This window comes from Falco peregrinus, chromosome 13, assembly GCF_023634155.1.
Source record: "Falco peregrinus isolate bFalPer1 chromosome 13, bFalPer1.pri, whole genome shotgun sequence".
In the NCBI taxonomy this organism is placed as follows: Eukaryota; Metazoa; Chordata; class Aves; order Falconiformes; family Falconidae; genus Falco; species Falco peregrinus.
The window spans coordinates 4,707,420-4,730,191 of NC_073733.1; the positions used below are offsets into that span (position 1 = coordinate 4,707,420).

Sequence of the window (22,772 nt, forward strand, 5' to 3'; positions counted from 1 at the left end):
CCAACAGCGGCGTCTCGGGGTCCTGCTAGGTTTTATGGTGTGATTCAGACCACTCTCCAGCCAGAGCCCCCAGGCAGAGTGCTATTTATAGTATTTACTTAAAATGCTCTTTATTTTATTGAAGCTCAGTTTTTATCCTGACTGCTGTGTTCCCATTCCCTGCTCTCTCCACCAGGATGTGAATCCCTGACTCGCCCTGCCGTTAGGCCTGGGCAGATGCTTATTTGCCTCCTATGGCACACCAGAGCAGCACCTCTGCGGAGATAACGGGCCGCCTTTGCTGAGCACCACGCACAGCGGTGCTGCCGGGGCTGGAAGAGCTCCGCTCCACCCGTTTCTTTGCTGTTTGTCTCAATTAAATGCTCACTGTTCTGAATTCTCGCTCTAGGGTGGCTGCAGGGTAGGTGACAGATAGCAGCTGCTGCAGCATGGCCTCCCAGCGGGGGTGCAGAGTATGGTCCCAGGTGTGAACGGTGCCACAGCTGCAGTGTTCGGGAGCGCGTGTTACCGTCTGCAACTCGTGGGGAAAACAACCGGCTGTTGGTGCCGCCAGGTAAGCGCTGCGCCTATCGGCGGTCACTTATGGAGGCCTCTTCTACCCCAAAGGAGTCAGCACTAAGGCTGGCACGCCTGCAGGCGCTGCGCTAGGAGCCACCGCACCTTTGTGTCTGTCCCCCTGCCCGTGCCAGGACCACCACGCCCATGGTGACTTGGGTGCAGGGAAAAAGGCCCAGCAGCTGAGCTGGGCATCCCCGCCGCCTGCTGCTCCCACAGCAGCGTGACTCTGCAGGCAGGCAGGGCCAGGCCCCTTCTCCTCGGGGGGACGCTGGGACCCCTTCTCCTCGGGCGGAGACGATCCTGGGACCCCTTCTTCTCTGAAGGGAGATGCTGGGACCCTTCTCCTTGGGAGGAGAGGGACACTGGGACCCCTTCTCCTCAGGAGGGGGGGGACGCTGGGACCCCTTCTTGGGGGGGGGTGGGCACGGATGCTGGGACCCCTTCTCCTCAGGATGGGGGGGACGATGCTGGGACCCCTTTTCCTCAGGGGGTACGACACTGGGACCCCTTCTCAGGGGGGAACTCTGGGACCCCTTCCCCTGGCGGGGGGGGGGGGGGGGGGGGGGGCGCTGGGACCCCTTCTCAGGGGGGACGCTGTGAGTGTGCGGGGGCAGGGGTCCGTGTGCTCAGGCACGGTGGGCAGCGGGGCCTGGCCGGCAACGCGCCAGACCGCGGCCTCCCGCCCCGGGGCAGCCGCGCCGCACAGCCGGCCCTTCCGCCATGTCGGCCGCTGAGCCCCGCTGCGCGCTCGCCGCGCCGCTGATGGGCCGGGGGGCGCTGGTGCCGCGCCGCCCGCCGCCGCGTGGGGGAGCCCGCGCCCCGCTGCGGCACCGCCGCCTGCCCGGGCGGGAGTGAGGCGGGCGCCATCTTGCCCCGGCGCGGCGGGGGGGGGTGGCGGCGGCGGCGGCTGTGAGGGGAGCGCGGGGCCGGGGCGCCGTGAGGGGAGTGCGGGGCCGGGAGGGCGTGAGGGGCGGCGGCGGGGGCCGGGGGGACACGGCGCTGTGCATGCCTGCCTGCATACACACACGGAGCTGACCGAGCCCCGGCGCCTCTCCTGCGGCAACGGGTCTTCAGATACAAATACAGTACAGAGAGAGCGTGTTGTATTTACAGAAGGGCCGCCGTGTATGTATAATGTATAAAAATAGGCGGTATATAATATAGATGGTTAGAGAGAGGAAATGTTATTTAAGGCTCTGTGCGTGTACACATGTACATACATGTTCTGGGATACATGGAATCCCAGGTTGGAAGGGACCTCACAGATCATCTGGTACAACCTTTTTGGTAAAACCATGGTCTAGACGAGACAGACCAGGGCCCTGTCCAGCCAAATCTTAAAATTTTTTATCCAATGCTGGGGAATCTACCGCTTCCCTGGGGACATTATTCGAATGGCTGATTGTTGTCATTGTGAAGAATTGTCCTTTTGTGTCCAGTCAGAATCTCCCCAGGAGTAACTTGTACCCCTTACCCCTGTCTTTTCCATGTGACTCCTTGTAAAAAGGGACTTTCTGTCTTCTTTGTACTCACCCTTTAAGTACTGGAACATGGTGATAAGGTCTCCCCTAAGCCTTCTCTTCTCAAGGCTGAACAAACCCAGTTCTCTCAGCCTTTCCTCTATGGCACGCTTCCCAGTCCTCTGATCGTCTTTGTGGCCTTTCTGTGGACCCTCTCAGCCCATCCACATCTTTTCTGTGTAGCAGGGACCAACACTGAACACTGAATTCCAGGTGTGGCCTGACAAGCGCTGAATGGGCTAATGGTTCTTTACCTCTGCTGGTGTTGCCCTTATTTCAGCAGCCCAGCATCCTGCTGGCTCTCTTCACCACAGCAGCACACTGTTTGCTCATATTGAGCTCGTTGCCCAGCAGGACCCCCAGATCCCTTTCCACAGAGCTGCTCCCCAGCCGGGTAGATCCCAGCCTGTCCAGTGCTCTTGGATTGTGTTTTCCCGGGTGCAAGACCTTATGCTTGTCCTTGTTGAGCTTCATAAGGCTCTTGTTACTCCACTCTTCCAGCCACCCAGGCCTTCCTGCAGGGTGGCTCTCCCTTACAAAGTGTCCATTTCCCCAGTCAGCTTGGTATCATCAGTAAACCTTGTGAGGGTACAGTCGATCCCGTCTTCAAGATCACTTACGAACAGCATTGGGGCCCAATATCAATCCCCGGGGGACCCACTTGTGACAGGTTGCCAGTTTGAAAAGGATCTATTTAACACCACCTTCTTCTGGGTGCTGATCAATTTTTCTCTAAGAGGAAACTATGGGAAACCCTAGTGAAAGCCTTGGGGAAATCCAGGTAGACAATGTCCACCACTCACCCCAAATCAGCCAAGCAGGTTACGTGGCAGGCAGCAATCAGGTTTGTCAAGTACAATTTGCCCTTGGTGGGTCCATGCTGGCTTTTCCCAATCATGTGCTTCATTTGATGTGTGATAGTCCCCAGGAGGATTTGTTCCTTACCTTTCCCAGGGACTGAAGTAAGACTGATGGGCCTGTAATTTCCTGGATCCTCCTTTAAACCTCCCTTAGCCAGCTCTCTTAACACCCTCGGGTGGTTATTGTCAGGGTGACAATACAGCTAGCGTGTATGTTACAAATATACAACAGTCTCTTTATGTAAGGGTCTATCTTTTATATGTCTTTGTATGTACATGTATATGACATGCATGGATAGTGGGAGAGAAATCATAGAATCACAGACTGGTTTGGGTTGGAAGGGACCTGAAAGCCCATCTAGTTCCAACCCCCTGCCACAGGCAGGGACACCTTCCACCAGACCAGGTTGCCCAGAGCCCCGTCCAGCCTGGCCTTGGGCACTGCCAGGGATGGGGCACCCACAGCTGCTCTGGGCAGCCTGGGCCGGTGTCTCACCACCCTCACGGTGAGGAATTTCTTCCTAATAGCTCATCTAAATCTCCCCTCTTTCAGTTTAAAGCCGTTGCCCCTTGTCCTATCACTACATGCCCTTGTGAAAGCTCCCTCCAGCTTTCCTGCAGCCCCCGTCAGGCACTGGCAGGCTGTGCAGGGTCTCCCTGGAGCCTTCTCCTCTCCAGGCTGAACCACCCCAACTCTCCCAGCCTGTCTGCACAGCAGAGCTGCTCCAGCCTCTGAGCATCTTCATGGCCCCTCCGGCCTCCCTCCGACAGGTCCGTGTCCTTCCTGTGCTGGGCCCCAGAGCTGCACGCAGCGCTGCAGGGGGCTCAGGAGAGCAGAGGGGCACAATCACCTGCCTCGACCTGCTGGCCACGCTGCTTTTGGTGCAGCCCAGGATACCGTTGGCTGGCTGGGCTGACAGCGCACATCGCTGGGTCATGTTGAGCTTCTCATCAACCAACACCCCCAACCAAGTCCTTCTCCTCAGGGCTGCTCTCCATCCGTTCTCCACCCAGCCTGTACCTGTGCTTGGGATTGCCCCAACCCACGTGCAGGACCTTGCACTTGGCCTTGCTGAACTTTGTGAGGTTTGCACAGGCCCACTGCTCAGGCCTGTCGTGGTCCCTCTTGATGGCACCCCTGCCCTCCAGCACAGTCAACGATCCAACACAGTTTGGTGTCGCAGCAAACTTGCTGAGGGTGCACTCAGTCTGGTTGTCTGTGTCCCCGACAATGATGTTAAACATCGCTGGTCCCAATCCCGACCCCTGAGGAACATCACTCGTCACTGGTCTCCACTTGGACATTGAGCTGTTGACCGCAACTCTTGAATTCCTTATCCACCAAGTGGTCCGTCCATCAAATCCATGTCTCTCCAGTTTAGAGACAAGGGTGTCGTGCAGGGCAGTGTCAGATGCTTTGCACAAGTCCAGGTAGATGACAGCAGTCACTCTTCCCTCATCCGTCAGCGCTGTAACCCCGTTGTAGAAGGCCACCAAAGTGTTACGTAAGTTGCTTGCACACTCTTTCCTATATATAAAAAATATATAACACGTATGTACACACACATAGTTAAATCTATATAGAGATGTATATTAAAAACATATGGATGGACAAGAGATTGTTTTATAAGGGTCTCTGTACATATACATAGAAAATCATTATGTATTTGTAAGAGGGCCTGTCTTGTCTGTGTATATATATGTATACATCTTACAAAGTTTTCATATACATATCTAAACTTATCTATGTATGTACAAAATGGAGAGTTACATGGTAATAGAAGGATGTCTTTCCCCATCCCCCCCATATATAGAGTATGTAAATATATAAAAAGGTTTTAATATTTTTAAATAGTTTTGGTTTTAATATATTTTTGTATATATATGGCTAGAGAGAATTATATGAAGGGCTCTGTGTGTGCATGCATGCACACACACATGCATAAATATATATAGTGTATAATTTATAGAAAACATCATGCATTATACTATACATGACAATATATATTGTGCGCAACGTTTATAGAAAGGCCTCTGTATATATAAATATATGCTATACGATATATAGATGGCTGAGAAGGGAGCATTAAATAAGGGCTATGGCTTGAGAGGTTATATGGAGGGATTGTGCATATGGATGTGTGCGCACTCATGTAGGATATATAAACTATGATGTAATTGGTTTTATATATATATATATATAAAGTGAGGGTGAGAGTATGTGTTAGCTAGTTACATCTCTCTTGGTCTTTAGGGGGCATGGGTATTCATATAGGTACTATAATGTATATGGCTAGTGGGAGAGACAGCACGCCATGGTTATAGCAGGGTCTCTACCCCCCCCCCTCCCAATATAATGGGGGGGGGGGGCAGGGGGAGAGAGCTAGCTTTTTGTAATTACAGAACACTTCGCTCTGGCTGCCTGCTTAGGTTAAGAAAGAGTGAGTGTGTATGTGCGCACATGCGTGCTTGCACACCTTCCCCCCCACCCCGTCTCTCACTTGACAGCTGTATACAGTATAGAGTACATGCATCTCTGTAGTACTAAACACACGTGCTATCTGTAATAATTATATTGTATGAGTATAGGTATTTCTAAAATCTGCATACACCCCCATATAATGTTCCCTTGCTCTCCTTAGCAATCCTTACATATATATTTTATAACTGTATTTATATGTATGTGTTATGTATATATGTATACATACATACATATAATACATAAAATATGTTGATGGAGAGAGAATTATATAGTTATATAAGGGTCTCTGTATATCTAGGTATTCTCTATATAAAATATAATTTATACACAGAGAACAGATAACTGTAACACTGTCTATATACTATATTGTAGATTTTATTAATATGTAGGTAGACACATATATTAATAGATACATGTATATGTATAGCTATACATATGTGTATATATGCATATAGAAAGAAATAGTGATATTATACATATAAAATTATGGTATGTACTAGACTATACATATAAATAGCAAGAGTGTGTTACATAGTTTTAAGGGTCTCTGTGTATACATATAAAATGCATATACAAATAGATCACTAGGAATAGAGTATGAGGGTTTCATATATATGTCTAAAATTTTATATCTGCTATACTCTAGAGAGCTACAGCATGAGACTTTGTTCATTTATATAAAGGTCTCACTGTACGTGTATATCATATATAGATGTATAGGGCTAGAGTGAGTTATATAGTCACAGAAGATGTGCTCTTTTTAAATATATACAGACATATTTAATATATGTATATATTGTGTACGTAAACAGCTAGTATGTTTGTCAGCTACGTAAGGGTCTCTCTGTGAGGCCCTTTCATAACCACGACGTGCTTTCTCTCACTGATGACTTTTGCATTACAGCAGCATTAGCTCTTTTATACACATGCACACTATAGATAACAGTACATAATCACGTTGTTCTCACTATTTGTAATAAATATATTTTTAATATATGTGTATATACATACGCAGTTATAAAATACGTTGTATAGTATATATAGATAACCAGAGTGTTTTGCTTTATGTGTACATATATACACATATATACTATAGAGAGCTACTGTCACATAGGTAAAGGTGTGTGTACACACACATTTAAAAATACACATACATAAATTGCTGGTCACATACCTGAGGGGGAAGTACATGTACAGATAGACACGAGCAGCACACATGAAGCTGGGCAGGGAGACTGTGGGTTACATGGCTGCGCACACATGCACACAGCTACTTTACTTGTGTCTTCTCTGTGGCCAACGTACAGCCCTTTGCTGGCCTGTGCTGGCAGGTTGTGTCCCCTGCAGGGGGGACAGGTGACCCCCCTGCATTTAAGGGAGGCAGCTGTCCTGCCTTTCCCACCACTGCCCGGGTTACCCAGTCACCCAGCAGTTGTGGAACGGCTGCGTGGGACCAGAGGTAGCAGGGCCCCGGCTGTGGTACCGAGTGGCTGGGCTCACAGCGGGACGCTGAACCACGTGGGAACGGGAGCCAGGATGTGGCGTGGTGGCCAGGCTGAGGTGTGACGGAGTGAGGGGGCTCACCCTCACCTGTGCAGAGGCTGCAGCCCTCACTCCCCCACCTTCTGCCACTGTTAGCAGCCACCAGTGAAACTCTCAGAGATGGAGCCGCTGCTAGGGAAGACTGTGGCTACGCAGCCAGTGCAGCAGGGAACAGTGGACTCACGGCACCTACAGCAGCGTGCAGGCTGCCTCCATACCGCTAACTGCAGCATCACTTACCTTCTGAGCAGGTGGCCAGGTGATTTCCCCTCCCCCTCCCATGTTGCGAGAGGAGCAGCACAAGAGCTGACGTGACGTGACCAGTGTTCAGTAAGCAGTTGCCAAGATTTCCGGGCAGCAGCTGCAGCTAATCGCCGTCCGTCCGTGTATTCATCAGGAGGGGGTGTTGGTTCTTTACAAATATGGAACAATGGAGACGCACCAGAAAAATCGCAGCACTCCTTTGTGCGGCGTGGGGAGCAGCAGAAAGGCAGCAGGCCTGCTTCAGCGAGCACAAGGAGCCCCACTAGCAGAGGAAAATGGGCCGGTGGCAGGTTAAGTCCTGTTTCAGGACATGACACACTAGTGGCACAGGACAAAGCTACAAGCACACAAAGCCATACAGATGAAGCCTGTGATGCTGCAGCTGACTGAAGCTGCTCTCTCTTCAGCCAGCATCCTGCAAATCCTATAGGAAATGCTGCAGTCACACAATCCATGGGTATTTATAACTTTTATTTGCAATACTTTAGGTCCAAGTTTCAAACTGCAATATTTTTACACTCAAGACACAGTCATGCACAATCCATATTTCAATTTTCTATTGCTTCAACCACAATTTAAAATAACTTAATATTTGAAACAAAACCCAAAATCTTAAAAAAAAAGATGCTGAGGTCAGTAAGATGGATCCATGCCATCAGCACATTTACAAAGTAAATAACTTAGTTCTCTTTTTAAAAAGATCAGTTACCTCTTAATCCAAAGTTACAGGAGATTTTTTCACTACACATTTGTTTTTTGTTTTTTATCTTTTATGTTTTTCTTTTTTTCTGTTTTTTCTTCTCTTTTTTCTTTTTCTTTTTTTTTTTTTAAACAGATAACACATCCTAAAAAAGGAATGTACAGCAAAATGAGATACATTTCTGATAAACAATGAAAATGTAGGCTCCTCCTCTGTTTACATTTGTCTGGATACCCTAAAGAAAAAAAATAATGTAGCAGACACCAGCGCAGGTGTGAACTAGTTGCTTTGGACTAAACTGGAGTTTAGCATTGTTACATCCTGATCCAGTCAAGAGTTGCAGAATTCTTTTGCAGATCTTCCAGAACCGTATGCCTGTACGCACAACATCTGCAGTGCAGGCGCAGCACCAGTGTAACTCAGGGTACTCCCCCACGGAATCTGGGCTTTGCCCAAGAAGGAGGTGTTCTCTTTACTGGGGGCTATGGTGTGCGCAGGCCTTTGCTACTAGTGCCCATCTAGAGCAGCTCCCTGTCCTTGCTTACCTGCCAAGGCAGATACTGGCAGCATGAGAGTCACACCTGAAGAGCTGAGAGGGTTTTTTTCCCCTGTTGCTGTGCTACAGACTGATTTAGCAGCATTGCTTAACACTAACATAAACAGCGTGACAAAAAGCAATTGCCTTTGTGCACCTTAAGCTCAAAGGTCAAAAAGATCTCAGCAGGCGTGGATCTAAGAGACTTGCGTGCTTCGTGTTTGCTGTCAACCCGCTTCTGACCTGGACAGCTTGGCACGGTGGAGACTAAGAGCTATGGGCAGCTCCCTTCCACCCAGCCAGCCGAGGGACACCGCCGGCCCCTGGCACGCAGGGCATCCGCAGCACCCGCTTACGCAGCGACCAGTTCTGCTGTCACTGCAGCCAACCACCACAGTCTCACTGACCGCAACGGGAGCAGCAGCAGTGCCTGTAGCGAGCCCCCATGGCTGGGCTGGACAAACGACACAACATGCAGCAACAAAAGGCCCTGTCTGAAACCAACCACCTGCCACTATTTCCTCGTGTTTGCAAGTGTCACACTGGCCTGAGGCATCTGGGAGCCCTCAACGCAAGCACGGACTTCAGGTGACAGGCTCTAGGCTCTTGGAGGTTATGCACAAAGAGAGGTGAGAACTCCCCCGCCAGACCAAGCTTACACATTGGAAAGGCTGCTGCGAACAGGCAGGGCAAAGGGCAGAGAAACGAGGCTCATGAGCATTTTATCTGAGCCAGTAACATGGTCTTGGTTAGCAGCCATGGAGCACAGCAAGAAGAGAGGGCACAGAAAGAGGGACAAAATCGGTCAAGCATAGAGACTGGAAAGAGCAAGACCTGTGAGAGGTAACACACTGTTATTTCTCACTTCAGAAAACTTGTTTCAAGCCCCTGAAAGGACTGAAGGACAGAGAGGAGGCGAGACACAACCGACACTCATGTTCTCAGCTCATACACTCAGTGTTACGGAGGAAATTTGATTAACTGTATTCTGAGTAGCTGCGTTTAGCACTGGCAGCTTAGCACTAGTAACTAAAGTAGCTGAAGCCTTAAGCCGCAAGAGCTGACCGAGAGTAAACTTACTGATAAAACTAATGCTGCTAGCACAGAACTAGCTGAATCTGGCAGATAGAATCACAGAACCATCTAGACTGGAAAAGACCTTTAAGATCATCGAGTCCAACTGCAAACCCAGCACTGCCCAGGCCACCACTAAACCATGTCCCCAGGCGCCACATCTACATGGCCATTAAACACCTCCAGGGATGGTGACGCCACCGCACCCCTGGGCAGCCTGTCCCACTGCCTGACAACCTGTTCCGTGAGAGATTTTTCCCAGTACCCAATCTATACCTCCCCGGCGCAACCGGAGGCTGTTTCCTCTTGTCCTATCGGTTGTTCCTTGGAGAAGAGACCGACCCCCACCTCGCTGCACCCCCTTTCAGGTAGTTGCAGAGGGTGATCAGGTCCTCCCTGAGCCTCCTTCTCTCGAGGCTGAACACCCTCAGCCGCTCCCCATAGGACTTGTGCCCCAGCCCCTGCCCAGCGCTGGACATGCTCCAGCACCTCAACATCTTTCCTGTACCCGGGATTTGTGGTGCAGCCGCACCAGGGCCCAGCACAGGGGGAAGGGCACTGCCCTGGCCCTGCTGGCCACACTGTTCCTGACACCAGCCAGGCTGCTGCTGGCCCCCATGGCCACCTGGGCACAGGGCTGGCTCCTGCCCAGCCAGCTGTCAGCCAGCCTCCCCATGTGCCTTCCCACCAGGTACAAGCAGAATGAAGATAAGGCGCAAGGAGACCATTCCAAGTGAATGAAGTAAATTCAGAAGGCGGCCAGACCAGCAACAGTTAAAACCAGTAAGAAACCAAAAGGCCACTGACTAGAATTAAGTGTTTGGGCTTGGGGATCAGGTGATGGGTGGCACGGGTATGAGAGGCATGAATGGGAGTAGGCGTCGGTCTCTGGAGGCACCCAGCTCGACCCCTCACCTGAGAACTAGTAACAGAGGAACTGGAAACCTTCACTCAGACCTTACGTTAATCACTGGGATCCTGGGGTCGGACCCTGCTGCAGTGGCCAGTGTGGATAAACCCAGTTACACCAGAGCTGTGATTCGGTGTGTGCGCACAGGCCCAACTGCTCTTCCGACTTGCATTCGCACCTGCCAGCTCAGCGCGCCATGGCCAAGCGCAGCCCTCGGCTTCGTACGTAAGCTGAGCAAGGCAAACGCCACGAGCAAGCCTCGCAGCACCCGCGAGTGATCCCCAGGCAGCTGTGAATGTGGTGCTGCTCAAACAGAGCAGGAGGCACCTGACACACAGATGCTGAAGCTGATGTGTGGTCTGCTGGGAAACTGTCCAGTGCAAAGCCACCGTGCTCACAGGTTATTAAAACAACCAGTAATTTTCCATATTATCAACTTTAATTAATGACATTGCCCCCAGTCCCCTCACTCAGGGTCAGGTTCTAGCAGAACACAAGTGCTTGCTTGCGAGAACTGCTAAGCAGCGAGAACAAAGCGTGCAGGCTCATACCCACACGGGCAAGCCACGGGCACACCACAGGGCACCCACGAAGAGCACGCACACATCCCCCCCTCTTTCCTATAATAAATACTGTTTTTTCTTTTGTGATAGCTCTTGTCACCAAAAGTGCACGCAACCCTTGATAGGTTCAGGCCAGTGATGGTTTATGTGCGTGATGTACACCAAGGACTACGGCAATCGGCTCTAAACCACATCCAGAGAGACGATGGCTAAGCAAGATTCTGCAAGCTTCAGCCAGAAAAAGAAATTACTTTGTCAGCTCAAGGAGGGACACAAGGGAAGAGAAATTTTAAAGACCTGCAGACCACACTCTAAGAGACCTGGGATGTTTTCTGTTGAAACACAAAGGTTGGCCTTTGCCTGCTTCATGAAAATGGGGGACTAAAATTATTTACCTGGTCACAGGAGAGGCAGAAAGAAGATAAAAACCAGCCCAACCCAACCCAACCAAGCTGAACATTTAAATTTATGGGTCTTCAACAGCTTGCCTGATCACCCACCATTTAGCTGCTGCATGTCTGCACACGGAGGAACAACAGTCCGGTGGGAGGGTGTGTGGCCCATTAAATTTGGCAAGGCAAAGCCGGCACTGGCGTGGCGCACGCCCTGGCTGCCAAGGACAGAGACCCTGGCTCCGGCCTTCAGTGGCAGGTGTTACCGGGCGCGCTCGGGCTCTGCTCAGGACTAAGAAGTACAAGTACTTACATGCTCACTGTGAGGAACGTTCAGCAGCCACACCATTGACTATACAGGGGAAATAACCACCATACAGACAACAGGACATGGTGGCATTTCCTACAACGAGAGGACTGGCGACAGGTACTTGCTTCCCTTCTTGTAGCGACTGGAATGTGCTTTGTTTTCGGTGGCAGGACACGGGGGGACTGACTGACAGACCTGCTGAGGTGCAGCCATTGGCCTCGAAGAAACTCAGCACGAACAGCTAAAAAAATACTTGAGTTGGTGCGTGCGTAGTGCGAGTCGGCCAACCAGTAGCCAAAGATGGAAAATAAACCCAGATATATTTACAAAAGCGCTGGACACAAGAGGTGAGAATGCAACCCCGGACCAAATTTGGGATCAAACCCTGAGAGCACTGTAAGATCCACCCCTGTGCAGGCTCCCAGGAGCGCATGCAGGAGCTGTATGGAATTTTACATAGGTATGGTTCTTTTTTTTTTTCTTAAATAAATATGTAATAAAAAAACTACCCCACTTCTCTGTGCTTCTCAAACTCCCCTGCCTGTACTGCTGTCACGCTTCTGTCCCAAAACATTAAAACCACAGCAAGCTACCAGGTCATTTTCACACATCTCCATTGCAGGGATGCTATCATCGGCAAGCTCTGGATAGGATTTTTACTATTTAACAAATTTTAAAATAAAGACAAACAATCTTTTAAAACCTTGGAATGAAAGTGTTTGAAATCAGTTTACCTATGCTTTTTGCCACAGAAACAGCCTATTTCTAATACTCCGAAAATATATATAAACTAATTGCTTCATCTGAGGGTAGCAGTCAGAAAACCCAAGATAGTTCCAGAGATGTTTCAGTATTTGTCTCTTTCCTTTCTGCAAGGTCAGTGCTACTCTGAAACCCAACACACCGCGTGAGCCTGTAAATGATGGACAAGACTTGCCCCTCTCAGGACTGTTTTTTGTTTTGTTTTAAATATATTAACATACCTCTTCCACATTTCCTATCGGAGTTTGGAGGATATAAATGCAGCTGCCATCTTTCAGCACCCAGTGACGGAGAGGTTGGTGCCAGAGACTGTCTCGAGCACAGAGCCACGGGGACGCCAGAGGTGCGCTTCCCTGCATGTCAAACAGTCTCGGTCCATGCTGAAAACAGCCACCGGCAGAGACTATTTCTGTTGAATCTTGCCTGCCTCCCAGGAATTCTTTTTTAGAAGAAACCTCTAGATTTGCCAATGCAAAGAAAAATACAGTATTTAGTAAAATAAAAAAGTAAGGCCTCTCAGTACAGCAGCTGTCTTTAAAAAGCCAGTGCCAACAATATTCTGTATGCTGGGGCACACACTGACCAAAAAAACCCCCAAAACCAAACCCAAAGGTGCTACCATCTGATGTTCCCATTTTCCACATCCGTTATCTTGCAGGAAGTTGCAATGGTGGGTTATTTTGGTTTTTAAAGTAGAGATGCTGAAATACTTATAGGTAAAAAAAATAAATAAGGAAAAAACCAAGTAGTTGTGTGCCATAAAACAGTGCTTTCCTTCTAAAGGACGGCTGTCTGCTCCTTTGTGGGTAGGAAAAAATAGAAGCTACACTGGGAGCAGAAACTGTCACTTGTTTCTTCACTTCTTATATGGAATACAAACATTTCCCTCGGGTGAACGCTTTAAAATGGAGGGCAGCCCACCTCGAGCCCAAATTACTCTTTCTCAGGGAAGTCTCTCCCCCAGATAGCTTGAGCCGACAGAGAAAATGGGACCTCACAACAGAACGAGAATCTTTTGAATCACAGAATCAGTGAGACTGGAAGGGACCTTTAGGATCACCAAGTCCAACCACAAACCCAGCACTGCCCAGGCCACCACTAAACCATGTCCCCTGCCCCCAGGGCTCGAGGGGCGGCCGCACCAGCGCCGAGGGACGGTCACTGCCCTGCTCCTGCTGGCCATGCTGTTTCGGCTACCAGCCAGGGTGCTGTTGGCCTTGGCCACCTGGGCACCCTGCGGGTCACATCCAGCCGCCCCCCCAGACCCTTTCCCGCCGGGCAGTTCCCAGCCCCCTGCCCCCAGCTGCCTGGGGCTGGTGTCCCCCCGGGCACGGAGCGGTGCTGAGCCTCACACCACCGGCCTCGGCCATCGCCCCTCAGCCCAGCACCCCCGCAGCCCCCCCGCCCCCAGCAGGTCAGCACGGCCCAGCCGGGTGGCACCTGCAAACGTGCCCAGGGGGACCCTCAGTCCCCTCACCCAGATCACTGGTAACAATACTAAATGGGACCAGCCCCAGCGCTGAGCCCTGGGGACACCCCGTGTGCCCCCGCCAGCACGATGTCACCCCATCCCCCACCACGCTCTGCCCGGCCGCCCAGCCAGCTCTTAGCCCAGCGCAGAGCACACCTGCCACGGGCAGCCGGTGTCTCCAGGAGATGCTGTGGCAGACGGTGCCAAAGGCTTTGTGAAGGCCCCGGCAGACACCAGCCACAGCCTTTCCCCCACCCACTAAGTGGGGCACTTGTCACACAAGTGTCTCAGGTTTGTCAGGCAGGACCTGCCTCTCGTGGGGCTTCATTCTGCTCCCCGCCCCCGTCTTCCAGCGCGGGTACCCCGAGAACAACTGGTCTATCAAAAGCCTGAGGCAGGGATGGCATGAAGTACCTCAACCTTTGTCACCGCATTTCCCCCCGCATCCAATAAAGGACGGAGATCCTCATTAGCCCTCCTCTTGCTGTTAACGTATTTACAGAAACATTTTCTATTGTGTTTTATGGCAGTAGCCAGATTAAGTTCTAGTTGGGCTTTGGCCCCTCTGATCTTCTCCCTGCACAACTCACAACGCCCTTGTGGTCCTCCTGAGCTGCCTGCCCCTTCCTCCACAGGTCATACACTCTGTTTTTGCCAAGTTCCAGCCAAAGCTCTGTTGAGCCAGGCCGCTCTTCTTCCCCACTGGCTGTCAGCACAGGGGACACCCCACTCCTGCACCTTGAAGATCTCCTTGAAGAACGACCGACCATCCTGGACCCCTTGGCCCTTCAGGGCTGCCCCCGCAGGGACGCTGTCAGCCAGGCTCCTCAACAGGCCGAAGTCTCCCCTCTGGCAGCCCAGGGCAGCGGTTCTGCCGCCCCCTCCCTACTTCTCTGAGAATCAAAACCTCCAGCACCTCACGATCGCTGTGCCCAAGACGGCCTCCGGCCACCACATCGCCCACCAGCCCTCCTCCGTTCACCAACAACGGGTACCGCGGGTGCCTTCCCCGGCTCACAGTGGGTCGGGACGTCTCCACACGCTCCAGGAACCTCCTGGCCCATCCCCCTCTGCTGTGCTGCACCCACCGCAGGGCCCCACCGCGCTCGGTTCCGCTGGCAGAGCCCCGTTCCCGCTGTGCCAGGGCAGCGGGGCGGGTGGGCAGCCCAGCGGGGGCGCAGCCGCCGCACCAGGCGGGAACTCGCTGCCGTTGCCCACTACCCCGTAAGTCCCACTACCCCATAAGTCGGTGTTCAGCCAGGTGGAGGGGGCAGGGAATCCTCCGCACCGCACGCCCTGCCCGCCTGTCGGGCCTGTCTGGGAAGGGAGGGTGCGATTCCAGCAGCCCCCCCGCAGCCTCCGATACCCCTCAGCCTGCTCACCCCCCCCGCACTGCGTGACCGAGTGGAGCAGCTCCCCTGCCTGGGCGCAGACCCCCCAGCTCTGCTCCGCTGCAGCGTGCCCAGGGGGTTTCTTTTATCCGGGGGGGGGGCTTGGCTGCCATCGCTGCCGGCCCCAGGTCTCAGCCGCTGCCGCACAAGCCGCGGGTCGCTGGCAGCTCTGTCCCCCCCACGTTCCCCCCCGCCTGGGAAAGCAAAGATGCCGGCTTTGGCAGGGTGTTTGGGCACCTGAAAAATCAGAGCTGCTGTGCTCCCCAGGAAATCAGGAACGGTTAATTCATATCACGGGGCATCGACCTCCGTCCGCTGCCTCAGCCAAAGCGGCGGGACGGGCAGCGCCACGAGGGCAGGCCGGCGGGCAGTACGAGTGGCAGTTGCAACACAGAGACTGGAACCGAGTAAGAAGCCAAAGCCAAACAAGCCGATGGCCTAATTCAAGAACAGCCCAAGCATCTTTCATTCTTATTGGCAAACCACAAAGGTGGTCAGTCCCTTGAAGGCTGCTTTGTAGGACTGGGCCTGAACAGGAAGATCTACAGCAGAAAGCTGGTTTACTCTCCCCCTCCCCCCACCCCCCCACCCCCCCGCCCCCCAATGGGTGGGTGTTGTTTCAATTGCTGTTTTGAAGGGCTTTGTACTACAGAAATACAGCAATACTCCATGCAAATGCTTTTTCTGGGTGAACCCACACTGCATCTTTCAGAAATGAATAAATAAAACACAAATTGCATACTTAAAATCCTCTGCTCCCTTACAAATCAGCTGACTAGTCAAGCACAACCCTCAGTCACATCCAGGATTCCCCCTCCCCGGCAGCTCGGAGCTGCACTCAGCAGTGCTTGCTGTGCGCAGGACAGCAGGCGCAGGCTGGCTCGATGCCTCTGAGCGGCTCCACAATCCACTCTGCATCGCTCTCGCTCAGCGCAGGACTCCAGGTTTCAATGCGCTTGCTTCCAGAGCCGCCTGCTGCACTGGCTGACGCAGATCCCAACCGCGGGAGCCGTCACGCACCGCGCCAGCCTCAGTTTCCATGGCAGAACCTGCGTGCCCAAAGGACACTCACCTTGCGTGAGCCTGGGAGCAGCCCAGTCCTCCCCCTCTACCGAGGGCAGCGCAGACACTACTAACCTTTCCCAGGAGCTACAAGACGACCAGGAGAGCAGGCATCCTCGGAAGCGACGCTGCCACTCAGCTGTTTTGCCCTTCTTCTCTGCTCCTGCCCAGACTCGCGATGGCTCACGCCACTGGCCTGCGCATTTCACAGCGCGGCTGCGATCCACCTCGGGAGCAGCCTGCTGCAGTCTGGCTCGGACGGGGGTGTCAGTCGGGTCCCAGGGAGAGGCCAGCACCCGGTGTCCCTCGGCTGCCGCTTGCTGCTGCAAGCGCCTTCTCCCAGCCTGGGTGTGCGGATGCTGAGGCTGCTCTGTGCTGTGCGAGGGGCCGGCTGGGGCTCAGCACCAGGCAAGGCTGGGCCCGCTCTCACCTCACATTTCTCCTTCAGCTTTGCATCAGACAAGCCCTTTCTGAGCACACTGACTGATCTTTCTGCTTTTTCGTTTTACTAAGACTCTCATCCAGGCAAACAGTTTACAATTAGTTATACAAATCAAATTGTCAAGAACTGAAACACTATCTATTCACAGTTGAAAGCCTGTATCTCAACAGGATGTTTTGCCTGCCCCACTCTTGATTTGGTTTTGATTGGAAATGCAATTTCTCTTTCTTCCTCAGCTAGAAGTACCATGACTGGGCAAATAAATACCAGTGAGTGGGCTGTGTTCAAAAGGCAGTGCAGTCTGGAGTTTATGAATGAAGGAGATCCTTCTCCAATCCCAAACCATACCAAAAAAAAAATAAATCCCCCCTCCCCTTGAAAAAAAAACAAACCAAAAGAAATAACAACATAAAAGGAACTTTCCATCTTTAAGAAACAACTGACAATTTAAAAGTGAACATACAGCTTATTCAAATGGTGAGAAGGAAGGGAATCTTCCAACTGAATTTGCTTTACCTTGGAAATAATCGAGGCAGCAAAGCTTTTTCGGTCATTACCTCTGTCTTAAGCCCTGTGTAATCTTAGAAATAAATTAAGGAGCCAGAAAGCAGGTGGGACTGGGCTGTTCTCCCTCCTACCACCATGACCATGACCGTTGGTTTGTTCATTCGTCCATCTGTCCCACAGCACAAGAGTTGAGGTTTTACAGAGTTTTCGTTCTCAGTCCTGCTCTGAGAATGCTCTGAGAATGAAAGTCTGCATGGGAGAAAGCCGGCCTGAAGCGCTAGCGGCTGCTGTTCTTAATCGCTTCCTTTGCTGCAATGATCAGTGGAGTCAGGCTGGAGAGAGGCTTGGCTAATTTTAAAAATGGATGCTGCCCAAAGGAGAAAAAGAAATGAGCTATTACTTTCCAAACTCAGTTACTCACAGGCTCAAGCAGTGTTCCTCTGGTTACCAGGAATACGCAGAAACAGGGCTGAGGGGACCACCTGCATCTCCACGTCCAGCACCTTGCTGTCACGGGCAAACATGACCCATAATGCTATTAATCCATTTAGCACGGTGTCTCCAGCTTGCTAGGATTTGTGCTCCCAGCGCCGTGGGAACGTTGCTTTCTGTCCCAGGGCCTTGTTCCTTTCAGGGAACTCAAAATGCTTACTCCTAAAGACACGGGCTATTTTAGTTGTCAAAAAAAGACAAAGGGTGTAAGCCATTCCTCGGGGAATGCCAATGCCTGTAGGAAATGTTTATCCCAGCAGCATTCAGGCCCACGTGCTGTTCTGGAGGCCACTGAGGTGCAGGTTTTCAGCACCGAGACAGGAGCAGGGGGACAAGTGACAGAGTGCTGATGGACTCAGCTCTGGGTTGCAGTGAGAGCAGTGTCTGCCACCCCCTGCCCTGCCCCTCCTGCGCCGGCTGGCACCTTCGCTGCAGGGACAGCCAAGTGGCACGTTCTGCAGCTCCCGATCTGCCACAAAACCTGGCAGCAAACCTGTAGCGGTTCTCATTCACTCGGCTGTGCCAGGCGGCAAGTGGAGCTGTGACAAGTCCCGCTCAGCTGTCCCTGTTTCGGCGGCAGAAACCTCCCCAAGTGGGGCCCAGTGGCAGAAACCTCTGAGAGTGGGGCAGGACGGACAGCCGGGGCCCCTCTGATGCTCACACTGAGCACCCACAGCACCCCTCCTTCCCACAGCCAGCCCTCTGACCGCCGGGCTGTGACTGCCGTGGTCACCTCCCTGGCTGTGGCCGTGCATGGCAGTCACAAACCCAGGCCAGGCCTCCGTGCCTGGTATCGTTCCACTTTGGTTATTTTGCCACCCTGTAAAACTGATTATACCACCAAAATACACAATTGGGCCAGGAAAATGCTGAGAGGGCTGGAGCAGCTCTGCTGTGAGGAAAGGCTGAGAGCTGGGGTTGTTCAGCCTGGAGAGGAGAGGGCTCCAGGGAGACCTCACTGCAGCCTTGCAGTACCTAAGGGGCCTATCAGGAAGATGGGGACAGACTTTTTAGCAGCACCTGCTGCGACAGGGCAAGGGGTAATGGTTTTAAGCTGAAAGAGGGCAGACTGAGATTAGATCCAAGGAGGACATTTTTTATGACGAGGGTGGTGAAACAGTGGAACAGGTTGCCCCTAAAAATGGTAGATCCCTGGAAACATTCAGGGTCAGGTTGGACGGGGCTCTGAGCAGCCAGATGTAGTTGAAGAGGTCCCTGCCCACTGCAGGGGGGCTGGACTAGATGGCCTTTAAAGGTCCCTTCCAGCCCAAACCATTCTACGATCCTACTTATTTTTCATTTGCAAAGCATCAAGACTAGAGACTAATACGAGGGGGTTCCACCTGTCACCTTCGAATTTAGCTGATGAGAAAACCGTCACATAGCACAGCGGTTTCACTTGCAGCTGCTTCGCGTTTTACCTGCAGAAGCTCCTTGGCAGATCCTCGCCTGTCCACATCCATCTCCAGGCAGCAGTTTAGGAAGTCACGAAACACAGCGGACAGTCGCTCGGGGTTCTGCAGCTCTGGTGTCCCATTTGTAGCTATCAGATACAGCGCCTGCAGAAAAAGGAAAGGGGAGATCCCACCGGTTTCTTTCATATCCAAACTGCTCATACAGACACCATTTTTTTTAAGGTCCAGTCTCCAATGGCAGTTTCTTCCCTCATAGAGGGTTAGGAATGATTTTTCTATGCCAACAAAAAAACCCAACGACCCTTGATGCGGCCACAGCTATTCTAACATCAAAATGATCTCGCCTTGACGGCCGATTTCATTGGCTGACCTAGTTAGTATGAACTACATCAGCAAAAGCACATTTTGCTTCTCCAAGTATCGACACTAGCTTTACAGGCTATTTTAAAGAGTGAATTTGGTCTAACTGTATTATTTCAAAGTATTATTACATAAAATCCATCTCTGCAGTGCTCACTGGTGCCTAAAGTACAGTTTTCCATAAATCAAAGGTAGCCAAGTTCTTCGCTCTGTTCTTGATAAAAATGGTAACCGGATGAAAAAAAAAAGGTAAATCCATCAGCTTACTCCTTGGATAAAGAAACAAAACCATCTGGAACCTCATTTTCAACACAGACACCTAAGTTGCATGCACAAATATATTACGAAGAAAATGCATAATTGGGCAGACAGGAGCCACTTGCATCTGTGTCTTTCAGCAGTCTCCAAATTCCAGATCAGCTTCATTTATTAGTAAAAGAAAAAAACTTTTAATGGTCCAATCAGAAAAGTGAGTAATCCCACCCCTCTGGTAACCCTGCATGAATTTTGATACTCAAGTAACTACATTAATGCTGTCCCCATCCCAGAAGTTGCCAGAAAAGCTATGGGAGGTTTTGATAGCTGGTTACTGAAAGCTGGCTTGGTGACACGGAGAAAGCGGCTCGGTCTATGAGATACATCCACCAAGTATTTCAGCAAACACGGACAAGCAGCAGCGCAGACTACGGTGCCTTTCAACTGCAATCGTCACGTTTCAGGCAAGCTTCCCAGTGAGAAGAACAAGGGGGCAGCTCATCTCCCACACCCGCTGTTTTAACCCAGAGCAGTGTGCGATCTGAGAACGGGGGGGCTCCGTCTGTGGTAAGGGTCGAGTCCTCTGTGGGTTCCCCACCATGATGTGCACAAACATCCAGCTGCTTGTCTGAGCGCAGACCTGTGCACACAGCCTACCCAGACACCTGAAAATTCCAGCCTTTCTCCTCCTTGAGAGCATCTAGCTCAACCTAAGCTTAAGTTTCTTGAGCAAAGCCAAGGATGCTCGCTTCCATTCAGCTGGCGGTGTCCACGCAGCTTTGCAAGCCCTTCCTGATACTCCTCAGGCCAAGGAACTAGAACATAATTTTGCAAAACCTAAGGTGAGCATTATCCAGTGCGGTGCACTCATACCCAAGGCCTAACGTGCCGAGAAGCCAGAGAGATCAGCTCATTCTGCTTTTGCAAGATGTTATTTAAAAAGACAAACATTTTGAACTATTCAAACTTGTAGAATACGTCTGAAATATAGAGCAATAAAAATAGAAATAGGCCTGAGAGTCTTCCGTGATAGTAACAGCTCTGCACTACTGGTGTTTAAACAGATTGTGACCAAACTGACTTTGCTATTATCCTCTTAAATACAGAGGAAAATTTCCAAGCCTAAAAAGGCAAAAGAACTATCCTAGAGTAAAAACAATAAAAGGAAGCTTCTTTACTTTTCCCACAGCATAAATGTCACAAAATCAGCCTTACCCTGTCCACCTGCAGCTGATCTCAGCCACTGGACACGGTGGTGAGCTGAAGTGCCTGCCCTCACTACACTCCCATCGTGCTACCCGAGGGATGGCGTTTCTCCTGGGGTAAAGGAACACAGCACTGATGTCGCCCTTGGAATTTTTATTCCAGCTATGTTCACCTGACTGCAAATCAGGAGTTCCAGGACTACTGGAGCTCTTTTACTTGCTCATTTCTTCACAGAACATGAATCATGAGGAAGAGCCATCTTTAGCTAGGTACTGCACCTCCTGAGTATTTCTACAACAACAGAAAAAGGTCTACAGGAAGCTGAAGTACCTTCTTATCATGTATCTTTTGGTTTCCTATGATACAGATGGCAAAGAAAACCAGTCCAGTACAAAGGAAATAAATGTTTGCAGTAGCTGCAGAGGGGCAATAAGCTCATTCATTCGTTTAACATACCAAGAAACAAGAAAGGATTCAGCATACAATTACAGCCGCACTCTGTGAAAATGATATCCTAAAGTCATCCAGGCCACCCAGATACAGACAGAACAACATACAGATGGTCTAGAAGCCTGAAACTATAGAAGATCCACGGTATTTGGAAAATATGCTACAGTTTGGAGGAAAACTGATGTGCTGAGGTTAATAAATGAGAAAGCAAACAGAAATGCTTAGTTTGGTTTGTTTGTGTTTTTCTGTTTTGTTTTTTTTAACTGAAACTGGGGAGTTCCAACCTGCATTTCCAAGGATATTTATCCCACCAGTGTTTGTCCCTCAGGCCCTAGGCATATGCCTGATGGAAGGAAATCACAGTGAGAGAAAACAAACACCATCACAGAAATATCCAGGCCACTCCAGGCTGGAAAATAGTCCATTCCTTGAGTTCTGCGTAGGCTGGAAAGAACCCGAGCAACGTGGGATGCATTTGCTCTACACATGAAAAAACAATAAATGCATCTATATTAAGATTGTTGCTAACTTTATGATTAATGATCCTTTAATGCCCTTGTAATTTATTATGTATTTAAATTAAATGTCAGTAACTGGATCTCCTGAGTGCCTTCCATTACTAAAACAATCATTCACAAAAATGAAAAAGCATCCTATTGTTTCCAGGCTTTGCAGAATTCCCTGAACATGGTCTAAACGTGACTATTAAACCCAACAACTGTGTTCCATCACCTAAAAAATTGCTGTTCCATCAGCTTAAAAACTTAGCTGTAAAACCAAGTCTTGCTTGGTGAGAGCAAGACCTCTCACTGAAGTCTCCGATTCCACACACAACAGCTGATGGATCCTGTCCCTGCTGGGGTGGATTTACCTTAATTAAACCCCCCGGTAACAGGAGGACTGCAGGTGGTCCATCACAAGCTGTTCACTGCTCCCAGCGCAAGAGCAACAACCTCTGCAAGAGTCCAGGAAGCTGGTACAGACAGTACTGACTTCAGGTGCCTGATTTTAACCTACTGCAATTTTACTCAGACACCTGAAGATGCCTTTCTTAGGGGTTCAAGTTGATCTTAACTCCAGCCAGAGATGAGGCATGTACAGAGAAAAAAAGCACCTCAGATAATCTGGGTAAAAGCAGGAACAGCTGGACGTGAATTTGGTCAAAGATAAGAAGTTGACCTGAGGCTTCTCAAGGAGCCCTGGTCAACATCTGAGGTTAAGGAAGCAGGGAACTTTCAACACCTAAACC

The 22,772-nt window shown here is 50.7% G+C and overlaps 2 protein-coding genes across 5 annotated transcripts in view; one reads left to right on the forward strand and one right to left on the reverse strand.

Moving 5' to 3' along the window:
- Window positions 1-13,832, forward strand: part of CAPN6 (calpain 6) — an 81,035-nt gene extending 67,203 nt beyond the window's left edge. The window contains exons 15-16 of the transcript XR_008749654.1: window positions 389-553; window positions 11,099-13,832. The gene's annotated coding sequence lies outside the window, so the exon portion shown is untranslated. The remainder of the gene's footprint in view (window positions 1-388; window positions 554-11,098) is intronic.
- A 3,415-nt stretch (window positions 13,833-17,247) lies between these two features.
- Window positions 17,248-22,772, reverse strand: part of PAK3 (p21 (RAC1) activated kinase 3) — a 198,896-nt gene continuing 193,371 nt past the window's right edge. For all 4 annotated transcript variants that reach the window (XM_055817910.1, XM_005238245.4, XM_055817909.1 and 1 more), the window contains exons 14-15: window positions 19,259-19,396; window positions 17,248-17,712 (exon numbers count right to left, since the gene is read on the reverse strand). In XM_055817910.1, the coding sequence (XP_055673885.1) occupies window positions 17,623-17,712; window positions 19,259-19,396 (228 nt within the window). In that variant the 3' untranslated portion in view covers window positions 17,248-17,622. The remainder of the gene's footprint in view (window positions 17,713-19,258; window positions 19,397-22,772) is intronic.